General features: G+C 41.0%; 1 protein-coding gene across 1 annotated transcript; it reads right to left on the bottom strand.

The window, feature by feature from the left end:
* Nucleotides 1–8,614: 8,614 nt before the first annotated feature.
* On the bottom strand, nucleotides 8,615–12,151 carry LOC134221431 (uncharacterized). The gene has a single exon (XM_062700623.1). The coding sequence runs from the start codon at nucleotides 12,149–12,151 to the stop codon at nucleotides 8,615–8,617; it is 3,537 nt and encodes a 1,178-aa protein (XP_062556607.1).
* Nucleotides 12,152–12,536: the final 385 nt, after the last annotated feature.

Raw genomic sequence — 12,536 nt, 5'->3', positions numbered from 1 at the left:
GCAAGAGGCCTGACCGCAGTAGGCTATGCCGTAGGTGTAAAAACCATCAAGCTCGCACCTGTCAGTGTCATCAATGTGTGTGTTTTTTTTGACGTAGAACTACGTCTGTCTTTTCTATATTTGGGTACACTTTACGATTGCAAAAAATCGAAAAACGTCACAAAAATATGATAGACTTTGATCGTAAATATCTTAGGCGTTTCTACATGGATTTTCAATTTTCATGCACCGATCACGGAAGAGTCAACGCTTCATATTCGATGTACACTACAGTCGTTTTTTACGCGGTTTGTTTTACACGAATCGCTTTTTCTGCGTTTTTTACACGAATTTCAGGATTTCCGCGGTTCATTCAGACACATTTTAAGATTTACGCGGCTTTTTACGTTGTTTTATTTATGCGACCCATATCCTCCGCGTAAAACCGACTCTAGTGTGTGACAATATTTATGCATGATTAATATTTACTATTGAGAGCTCGCTAACAGTTTAGCAGTTGGTTTCGGTGAATCAGTCAATCTCGTAAGTGCATCGCAAGCTTTTTCTTCCATAGCAATACATTCCAACTGGAACTTGGCCTGCTTTTCAACTTAATCTATTAGCATTTATTTAGTTATTAATTGAAAGTTTTCTATGCCCGCTATTGCATTGGTATTTATCTTGTGTGGCAAATTCAATAGATACATTATGCCCAGGGTGTCGAGTATGTTTCCCACCCGAAAGCATCCTAGATCGGATCAATTTCGCCATCTCCGGATTCTGCGCTTTTGCTAGCAAGCTAATTGAAGACCTCAAGCCAATAAAACGTCAAATTAATGCAACTTACAGGGCTCTTAGCTGAATCAGTTCGATCCTGCTAACTTAAACGCGCGTTTTCACTCGAAAGCTTGGAGGCGTTTGATGGCAGCAGCTTCTAGCTTACGTCTATTGATGCAAGTAGTGGGGCTCGGAATCTTCTTCGCTGCTGCAGTGGATGCGTTTCGGTAAACTTTCTTCGACTCGTTTTTGCTGGTTCCTAGGTGTCTGCCGCAGTAAACGCAAAGTCCGATGCAACTCACGTGAAGGAATAATAATTATTATCTATTGATGTATACCCACCTTTATAGTATATACTGTGGTATTCAATGTATCTACGAAACTGAGGAATATAGATTTGGGTCGATCTGAACGAGCGAATCAGTTTTAGATCAGACTGCCTAGAATGAAGAAGTGTCTTCATCTCTAATATACCGAACCTCCTAAACTTCCAAACTGATACTTAATAGTGGCGACGAGACAAAGGCATTTTACCATTGTTCGCGTGTGAAGTTCAGTTTCGTCATTGTACTAAGTACAAGTGGTCATCACATTGTCTTTAATTGAATTAGCAGCCATACTACGAGTGCAGTATCCATAGGCCGAGAAACAATAGAAGCGGCTGCTGAAACACGTGCTACGTGGCTATCGTTCGTTTCGCGCCAACGGATTGATTGGATCAAGCAGGTATCTGGCACCCCCAATCCTACCCCCTACGTTTGACAATAGCCAACATCTTTGAGTTTCCCATTGTTCTATTGAAATTGGGTTTCCCACTGACAATTCTATTTTGTAAACAAACCATTATTCCGAACTGATTTTTTCCAAATGGACGTAAATATTTTTCACCATTTTTCGAGAGCTTGTGCGAAAGTATGAATGCGAGGTGTGTTTGAACAAGAATATTGATGCCTTTAATAAATTTTCATATTTCAATCGGCACCAAGCGCTCTGCTTCGCCAAAATATCACGATATTTGTAACATATTTTCAATGGGAGGTTTTCGATGACTATGATTACGTCTTCGTGTTAAATTAATCGATGATTTTGATGCTGGCATCAAAAACATGGCCGCTTCGCAGACACCTGGGATCAAGGCTAATACTGCAGAGTGCGGATAAAAAAAAAAAAAAAAGTTGAGCAGTGTAAGCTTAAAAGTTAACTTTTCAATATAAATTATTAAAAAAAAAAAAAAAGCGTTAATACTAACTAGTACTAATGCGATATTAACAGACATACATTTATACAACCTTACATAACACCATTTTGGAAAAAGTGTAATATATAGGTATATTCAATAGAGAGCGAGTGTAAAGAGCAAAGTGATCAAGCTAAACCAAAAAGTTGATTTAGCTGTTGAAAGAAAATTGCTAGTTTCTATTATTAACGGTTTCTTCTCTAATTCATCTAGGTACTGAAATCAAATTCAGGAGTATTGTTGGTGGTCCGTAAATCATCACGTTTAACTTCCAATCCAATCCAAGTGCTCACACCATTGAACCATCTCTGCCAGAAGGTAGATTGTCCTGCTGTTTGAGGCGAATTCTTCAACTCCGGTAAGCTCATTCCACTTTTTCCCTGTATTGGCCCTACCGTTGTAGAGAAATCAGATTGAAATCAATATGGCACAATCCAATGTTTCTTTAACAATAGAGCCATTTCGTAAAGGTAATTCCTTCGCTGATTGGATTGAACGCCTAGGATATTTTTTTGTGGTAAACAATGTGGCAGAAGATATGAAAAAAGCACATTTTATTAAAATTAGTGGCCCAACCGTATTCTCCGAACTAAAACTTTTGTTTCCCAATGGTGAATTAAACAATGCGTCTTTTGAAGAATTAGTGAATAGATTGAAGTCGAGATTTGATAAAACAGAAACAGATTTAATTCAACGATATAAATTTAATAACCGTTTTCAGCAGCCTGATGAATCGATTGAAGATTTTATTCTATCTATCAAATTGCAGGCTGAATTTTGCAATTTTGCCGACTTCAAAAATTCAGCCATTAGAGACAGAATAGTAGCGGGGTAAGGGACAAACTACTCCAACAACGTTTATTCAATGAAGAAAATTTAACTTTAGCGTCAGCTGAAAAAATTGTACAACGTGGGAAATGGCTGGGACTAATGCACGAAGGCTTCAAGATGGTGTAAATTTCGCTCAAATTGCTCCGATAAGATCTCCTAACGGCTCCGCTCTAGAAAAGCTGGCGGCAGTTTATCGCTATAATAATTCTGGACAATCTGGTTCAAATAGAGGACTCGTGAAAAGTAGGTTGGGTTTTAATAGATCTTTTCGTGGAGCACAAACAGGAAGAGGTTTTTTGGGCAGAAATGAACAAAGGCATATCAGGAGTTACAATAGTGTGAAGCCTATGGAGTGGAAGAGGAACATTAGTCGGCCTCATGCAGATCTAGTGTGTGATTTCTGCGGTGTGAGAGGTCACATTAAACGAAAATGTTTTAGGCTGAAGAATATGAAGCGTGATGCAGTTAATTTTACGAAATTTATGACGACGATAATGACAATTCAGGTGAATTACAGTGTATGATGATGTCTTGTGTTAACAAACTTACTGACGCCTGTTTTGTACAGGTTGAAATTGACGGGAAATTATTTAAAATGGAGATTGATAGTGGGTCATCCGTTACTGTAATGAGTGAAGATCAATATTATGCAAATTTCAGAATACCTTTGAAGACTAGTGATAAAAAATTAATTGTTGTGAATGGTTCAAATCTAAGTGTTGAAGGAGAAGTAGAGGGATAAATTGGCCAAATTACAGTTATTGGTGTTGAAAGGCAACTATGCGTTTGTGCCATTGTTGGGAAGAACTTGGTTAAATATTTTCTTTCCAAATTGGAAACAATATTTTAATGGTTCAAGTAATATCAATTGCATGATTGATCTTCAAGGCGGTGACTTAGTGGCACCAATTAAAAAGAGGAAATTTACAAAAGTTTTTGCGAAAGATTTTTCGACACCTATTAAGAATTTTGAGGCGGATTTGGTCATGAAGGAGGGTTCTCCTATTTTCAAAAAAGCATACGATGTCCCATATAGATTGAGGGGAAAAAGTTTTAGAATATTTGACTAAATTGGAAGAGCAGAAAGTTATCACCCCTATTAAAACTAGTGAATGGGCTTCACCAGTGGTAATAGTTATAAAAAAAAATGCAGATATTCGTCTTGTAATTGATTGTAAGGCATCGATAAATAAAATGATTGTCCCAAATACGTATCCTCTACCACAGCGGTTCTCAACCTTTTTCTTGAGAGGTACCCCTTCAAACTCATGCTTTCATTGAGGTTCCCTCTATTTCATTTTCGCTATAAATGAAAATAAGCGTATGTCATGAGATATATTAAAAACAAACCACAAAACTAAAAGCATATATTACGCTAAAAATTGTCTGAAATTTTCGTTATTCCGTGAAACTTTCTGATTTAAATTGATTTTATACGTCAAGCTTCCAAGACTTTTGGAGGCTTCCGAGCCTCTTGGAAGGAAGCTTTCAAGCATCCTGAAACTAGGATTACGACTTACGAGCCTCTTGATAGGGAGTTTCCGAGTCTCCGATAGCCCTTTGAGGATTCCGAGCATCTTGAAAGGAGGCTTCCGAGTCTCTTGAAAGGAGGCATTCGAACCTCTTAAAAGGAAGCATCCGATCATCCTAAAAGGAGGCTTCTAAGCACCTTGAGGGGACGCTTTTTGAAAGGAAGCTTCCGACCCTCTTAAAAGAAGGCTTCGGAACCTCATGAAAAGAGGCTACAGAGCGTCTTGAAAAAAGGCTTCTAAGTCTCTTAAAAAAAGGCTTTCAAGCCCCTTAAAAGATGTATTCTGAAAAATTCTTAAAAGGAGGTATCCAAGAAGTTTGAAAGGAGGCTCGAAAGTTTATTTTTTAGATTTAGATGCAATATTTTATTTAAAATAACTTACATGTTATACATACTGGGATCTCCAGTAGCCTTGCGAGCAATCCGGAGATGGCGAGTTCGATTCTCGGCCCGGTCTAGGATATTTTTGGGTTGGAAACTTTCTCGACACCCTGGGCATAGTGTCTCCGTTGTTCTTGCCACACAAGATACATACTCATGCAAAAGCGGGCAAAGAAAAGCTTTCAATTATTAACTGAGGAAATGTTGATAGTTCAAAAGCCAACCAAGTTCCAGTTGAAATGTAGAGCCATTGAAGAAGAAGAAGACATGTTTTACAAAAGTCTTCTCTCATCACTTCTCTGCTTCTGTTTTGTTCATCAGTCGTTTTCTGTGGTGTGTGCTATGGTCGTTTATTTTTTTAGTTTTTTATTTTTCAATTACACCGTTCGTTATATGCTGATCTGAATCTGATGGAATCTCTGTAAATTCACTGTATTTGCTTCTCCTATAATTTTGATATAAAAAGTTTCTGCTGTGAGTCTAGTTTACCTATTAGGGTGGTTCAAAAAATCGATTTTGCTCCATAGTGCTCATCTGATTCTTTACCATGTTCTGAGTGTCCTCTGAAAATTTGAGTTCATTTGGATTAAAACTGATTTAGCACAAGCCGTTTCAAGTTTGCATTAATTTGCATGGGGAAATTTATTTGTGTGGGGAAATTTATTTTTTCATCATACTGTTAATGACGTTTTCTCATTGAGCGCAGGTTACCTACATAGCTAAAAGGGGTGCTCAACAGCTTTCACCCAACGAAAACCGCGTGTTGATTAATTGTCCCAATAATTAGTAATCGATTTTAATACAGGTTGCGAATCTTTAGTCTTGATCGTTAAACTTCTTTGAGGGCATCACTGAAATATGCAGTGCAACATAGTAGCCTGAATTTGTGTATGCTATCTTTCGCGCCACGAGCAGCAATGTTGCCTGTTGATGAGTTATGCAATTAGCTCCAGAAAACCACGGTATAGATTAAATTCGATTACTAATTATTGGAACGATTAATTGAGATGCGGTTTTCACTGAGTGAAAGCTGTTGAGTATTCCTTTAGCTATGTAGGTTTTCTTTTAACATGCGCTTGATGGGGAAGCGTCATTAACAGTATAATGAAAAAATAAATTTCCCCATACTAATTTGCATGCAAACTTGAAACGGCTTGTGCTAAATCAGTTTTAATCCAAATGAGTTCAAATTTTCAGAGGTCACTCAGAACATGGTAAAGAATCAGATGAGCACTGTGGAGCAAAATCGATTTTTTGAACCACCCTAGTACCTATGTTCTAGGTACTAGGTACCTCGTCTAGATTTTGAGTTTGTCAAATCTAAAGCAGTGTCCTTCCTTAATAGTTTGAGCAGGAATGGATTTTTCAGCATGCAGTCTTTGAAAGTAAGCTGAATGATTTCTATTTAATCATCGCCGACGTTTTGGTGTTGGATTAACACCTTCTTCAATGCTTGATTACAAAATTCGTTATCGCTTGATTTGTTGTAAAAACAATCATATGGTTCTACTGAAAGAATTTCCGAAGGATTTCATGGAGGAAGTTTCTAAGATATTTCAGAAGAAAATTTCAAAGGAATTTTTAACAGAATTTCCGAGAATTTTGATAGGAGGCTTTCGAGCTTCTTGAAACGAGACTTCCGAGCTGGAGGTTTTCGAGCTTATTGGCAGGAGCCTTCTGAGCTTCTTGAAAGGCGGTTGTTGCTTCGGAAGGACCCTTTTGAAAGGAGGCTTCCAAGCTTCTTGCAACGAAGCTACTGAGCATTTCGAAATAAGGCCTTTATGTCTCTCAACTGGAGGCTACCGAACCTTTAGATTCTAGATTTTAGTTCTACAGCATGTTATTCAATGTTTTGTCTCAATCAGGTAGATTACATTGAAGATTTTTGAAACTTATTTAATCAACGTTTTGTTCTTATGATCTTTTGTCCCACAGCCCTTCATACAACCCTAAATTCTCATCCTTTCCTACTGTATTATTGTATTCCCTAACCTCGACCAAACCGCGAGTCTTTCGGTTTCCGAAAACTAACATTATTGTATCAGAATCATGAAAAATTGTATTAAAACATTATTTCGTCTCCGTAACGCTTCACTGCAAACGAGTCTTCCAAATAAACGATAGTTAAAAAAAAAGCCCTTCATACACCGCTCTGCTAGGGGTTCACATGATTCAAAAGTCTTTGATCATCGGATAGCCATGAATATTATGTACACTACAAAGTTTTGGAGTGAGAAATAAAAAAAATCGATAAGTTTTTATTGGAATTGTAATACATCCGTCATTATGCATTTTTGTTCCAGGTACCCCCTGAGGCCAGCGAAGGTACCTCCAGGGGTACATGTACCCCAGGTTGAGAACCGCTGCTCTACCAGTACCCCAAGACATTTTTGCTAAATTGGCGGGATGCCGGGTATTTTGTGCATTGGATTTAGAGGGGGCGTACACACAGTTGGCATTGACTGATAGATCGAAGAAATTTATGGTGATTAATACCATTAAGGGTCTATATATATATATATATATAATCGTTTACCACAAGGCGCATCCGCGAGTGCATCCATTTTTCAACAGGTAATGGATCAAGTGTTAGATGGAATTGAGCTTGTTTCGTGTTATTTAGACGATGTTCTCATCGCAGGTGTGGACCTGGAAGATTGTAAAAAAAAAATTACATATGGTTCTGCAAAGGCTAGAAAAATTCAACATTAAGGTGAATCTGGAGAAATGTAGTTTTTTCGTTTCGGAATTACCTTATTTGGGACACATACTGAGCGAGAGAAGGCTAATGCCGAGTCCGGATAAAATATTGACTGTGAAGAGTGCAAAAGTGCCTACTAACGTAACTGAACTAAAATCATTCCTTGGTTTAATAAATTTCTATAATAAGTTCATTCCTCATTTATCCACAAAATTGCAACCTTTATATAATCTTTTAAAAAATAACGTTAAATTTAATTGGGATGAACCATGTGATAAAGCTATTAAAGTTAGTAAGAAATCATTGTTGGAAGCCAAACTTTTAGAGTATTATGATCCAAAAAAACCCATAGCTGTTGTTACAGATGCTTCTGGATATGGACTGGGGGGAGTGATAGCTCATACTGTTGCGAAGGCAACGAAATAGAGATGAATTTCCAAATATTTGAACGACGTGTATTTATTGCATATACTGATGACGACGTTAAAAATTTCCTACCAGAAAAGGGGTCCAATACGGTAGATTAGCATTCATTGTACATAATATGTTTCTAGTTGTATATATGTGTAATCTACTATAGTTTCATTTCTAGTTTTTAGCAATATAAGCATAGATATAAGCAGACTTACGTTTAGTGTCCCTTTTGTATGTTCCTTCGTATTTAGTTTTAGAATCTGGGATCGAAATGCTACAAATACAATAAGGCGGTTAAGTTCAGTTTTTCGTTCTTACTAAATGTATACCTTTTACCTGTCGTGATGTGAATTATGTTTGCTTTATGTAGTATAACTTGTACGGGACCGCAGTATTTAGAATAGAACTACGATTCAGAATTGCCGCACTATTTTTCTTGTTCGACGATTATTTATAGGTTTTAGCAATAATATAGTATAAGGTATCAAATTCACACTATTTTTAGGTAGGATAGACAATTTGTTGGTAATTTTAAGTAGATAACTAAGAGAAATTAAATTTCAGCTAATGTAGGCTCTCACGCTTGTTTACTTTCTGCCGCAATAGATACCGAGATTGATTTTTCCCTATTGTTCTAAGTACCTGACATAGTAGTATTACTCATCCAGTGGGCGAACACAATTTCTACGGCTGGATGTGCGGTGCTAGGCAAAGTTTTGCAACATTCTCCCCCCAGTACTTCGAGACCATTGAATCGATGTACTCACTCAATAGCACCGACGTCTAACACTGCTATTTTTGTTGCCGGCCTCTCGAGAAGTCCACTTGTTGTCTGTACAGTCACTCGACGTACCTGACCGTCCTTAGCGTGAACTGCTTCAACCACACGTCCTCGTGGCCAGCAGTTTCTCGGGAGGTTACAGTCGACGACTAGTACTAGATCCCCCTTCTGGATTGGCTTTGCAGGCTGAAACCATTTTGTCCTGCGGGTTATGGTAGGCAGGTACTCGGCTACCCACTTTTTCCAGAAGTTGTCGGCGTACAGCTGGGCCATCTTCCACGATCTTTTCAGCACAATTGCTCTGTCGTCGAAGGCGATCGGGGGCTTGCTTCCATTAGCAGAACCCAACAGAAAATGGTTCGGTGTTAAAGGCGGTTCCATGTCGTTTTCAAGGGGTATGTCAGTGAGCGGTCTTGAGTTCAGGATCATCTCAATCTCTATAAGCATGGTTCGTAGGATTTCATCAGATGGCAAGCGGGGAGGATCGAAGTCGTTCATGGTTTTCTTGACGGACTGAATCAAGCGTTCCCAGCAACCTCCAAAGTGCGGAGAAGCTGGTGGATTGAATGTCCACTTCGTATTAGGACTCACGAACTCGACCATGAGCTTTTCTTCGTTGACCTTTTTCAGGGCTTCGCGTAACTCTCGGGAAGCTCCGATGAAGTTTGTCCCGCGGTCACTTAATATTTCCAGCGGCATCCCCCTTCTGGCAATGAAGCTTCGTAGCGCTAGGATGCACGAATCTGTCGTCAATGAGTGAGCGACTTCGATGTGTACACCCCTGGTTGTCATACAGGTCAGCAAGACACCCCACCTTTTTTCCGTTCGTCTTCCTACAAGTACGGACATTGGCCCAAAATAATCAATTCCCGTATATGAGAATGGTCGCTGAAATGCTGCCAGTCGGGCTCGAGGTAGATTTCCCATTTCTGGGGGCTGCGGGTGTGTCTGTCGTATTTTGCACCGCTGACAATTCTTGCGAACACGGTCGAACTCTGATCGAAGGCGGGGAATGTTATACTTCATCCGGATCTGGTTCAATGCTGTTTGATTATTTTGATGACGATACGTTGCATGATAGCTAGCTATCAATAAGTTGGTTACGTGATTCTGCCTTGGAAGTATGATAGGATTTTTGGTTCCTTCATCTACCCATTCGCACGCATTGATTCGCCCTTGCATTCTGAGGACACCCTGCTTATCAATGGTTGGGCTCAGCTTGTACAACGGACTGGTTTTCGGCAGAATGCGCTCCCATGGGTGAGACTCGGGTTTACTGTTGCGGAGCAACTGGACTTCATCTGGATAAGCCTGGTGCTGAACCAAACGATAAATTGTGTTCTCAGCAAGACTCAGCTCTTCCTGTGTTAAGGGTCCCAGCTGCATTGATACTTTCTTCTTGCGATTACAAAGATTGTCGATAAACCGGTGAACATATCCAATCGTTCTTAGTAACCGATTCCATTTAGAGAAGCGGTCAAAGTTTACTAGTAGTGGAGCGATAGCTGTGTGGTGGAGAATGCTGGGTCGAATTTCCTCCATGGTTACGCCTTGATTTCCACTATCTACGGGCCACTGCTCTTCGGGCTCCCACAGAAAATCGGGTCCGCGGAACCAACGACTGCTTGGTTGGAAGTCCGGCAACCTTTGCCACTTCGTGCCTTCGTCTGCTACATTTTTCTTTGTTGACAGCCACTTCCACTCGCTCACCTTCGATGTATCAAGTAGTTCACTCACCCTGAATGCCACGAATTGGCTATATCGTCGGTGGTCCGATCGCAACCAGCAGACAACATCACGGGAGTCGGTCCAGAAAACGCGACGCATGATCCTCAATCGATGTGACTTGACGATGGAATCGGCGAGTCGAGAACCAATCACAGCAGCCTGAAGTTCAAGGCGAGGTATGGAAAGGAACTTCAGAGGGGAAACACGTGTCTTCGATCCAACCAGCGAGCATTCAACCTTTCCTTTTTCTTCGAACCTGAAATAGGCAACAGCAGCAATCCCGTTCTCACTGGCGTCGCAGAAAATATGCAATTCCAAATTACTTGTCGGATTGGCGGACGTTTCGATTCTGTAGCAGCGAGGAATGTTTACTTGACGGACGCGAGGTAGCACTTCAACCCATGTCAACCATCTTTCAGCTAGCTTTCCGCTGATCTCGTCATCCCAGCCGCATCCGGCACGCCAGATTTCTTGTAGCAGGATCTTCAAGTAGATCAGGAAATTAGCGATGAGTCCTACTGGATCATATATTGCCATCAACGTCCTCAGCACTTCACGTTTCGTGGGCATTCTAACACCTGACAGTAGTTCGACATCGTGCTTCGGTGATAACTTAAAGGTGAACGTATCTGTGGTCGTGTTCCACCACATCCCCAGCACCTTTTCCGTTGGCATTTCAGCATGAAACCCTAAATTTTTCTCTGCGGTGCTGTTATCATGCAGATTTGCGAGGACCAACCTGGAGTTCGATAACCAATTCCGAATCTCGAAGCCTCCTTCAGAGTGAATGGTGCGCACTTCGTTGGCTAGCTTCACTGCTTCTTCCTCGGTCTCTACACTTGCCAACATGTCGTCGACATAGTGTTCGTACTTGATGGACTCAACCGCTCTCGGATACTTATCTTTGAACCTATCAGCGTTTAGATTCTTCACGTAGTGTGCACAACTTGGGGAGCATGCAGCGCCAAAGGTCATTACTGTCACTACATATACTTCAGGCTCGTTTTCCAGATTTCCATCGTTCCATAGAATCATTTGGCTCCGCTGATCCTGCGCTTTCATTCGAACTTGGAAGAACATTTCTCTGATGTCACCTACAACCGCGATGCGAAATTCACGGAATTTGTAGAGCACTGTTAAAAGCGATACCAGTTGATCAGGCCCGGTCAGGAGGAATGAATTAAGCGAGACACCGTTGACTTCTGCCGCTGCATCGAAGACTATCCGTAGTTTACCGGGTTTGTTCGGAGGCAGAAACCAGTCATTGGGACGCTTCTCCGCCTTCTCCGTTTCTGAAAGCCTCCGGATATACCCCTTTTCTTCATACTCGATCATCTTCACACGCATCGCTGCCGCTAGTTCCGGTTCCCGCATCATCCGCTTCTGGAGGCAGGCAAAACGCTTCAAAGCCATTCGTTTGTTGTTAGGCAGCTGGACCTGATCAAAACGCCACAGTAGGCCGGTCTCGAAGCGGTTTCCAATTAGACGTGTTTCAGTTGCCAGAATCTTCAATGCCCTCTCTTCGTCCTTTGATGGCATTGTGTTATACGTGCCGCTGATTCCCAAGGATTCTATTGAAAAGTACTCCTTTAGGGCTACGTCCATTCCTTCTTCTTTCATGCACGGGCATATATGAAAACTATGATGACCACTGTAGTTAGAGTTGATCGCTCCAGATTCCATAGCACACGGACCGTAAATCATCCATCCAAGACGAGTTCTTGACACCACTGGTTCATGTTCGCCTCCTTCTATGCTTTTCAAAGCATGGCCCAGTCGACAGTTGTCCATTCCAATAAGGATTCGGGGAGAGACATTGTCGTACGGTTCCAGTGGCAATCCATTGAGGAAGCTGTATTTGCTAGCTAATTTTGACACCGATACTGATTGCTTAGGCAGAGAAAGATCTCGGACTGTGTGGACTTCTGGGAGCTCAAATATTTCACTAGTCCCACCTGTACCAGATATCTTCAGAGCCAGCACTACGGATTCGTTTTCCTCTCGCTGGTGGCCGCCGGTCCAGTCGAGGCACAATGGGTAAGGCTTCCCTTAAGTCCCAATTCTCTCAACAGACTGTCCTCCATCAGGGTTGCTGAAGAACCGTCGTCGAGAAACGCATAGGTTGTTACTTGTCTCCCTTTACCGTATATCGTCACGGGCACGTAGCGGAATAAAA

Source organism: Armigeres subalbatus, chromosome 3, assembly GCF_024139115.2.
Source record: "Armigeres subalbatus isolate Guangzhou_Male chromosome 3, GZ_Asu_2, whole genome shotgun sequence".
NCBI lineage: Eukaryota > Metazoa > Arthropoda > Insecta > Diptera > Culicidae > Armigeres > Armigeres subalbatus.
The sequence above is the reverse complement of the archived record's forward strand: the minus strand, read 5'-3'. Positions and strand labels throughout refer to the sequence as shown.

What these genes read in the sequence shown, in the direction of transcription:
- LOC134221431 (XM_062700623.1), bottom strand. Translation starts at nt 12,151, where the DNA reads ATGGACAACTGTCGACTGGGCCATGCTTTGAAAAGCATAGAAGGAGGC.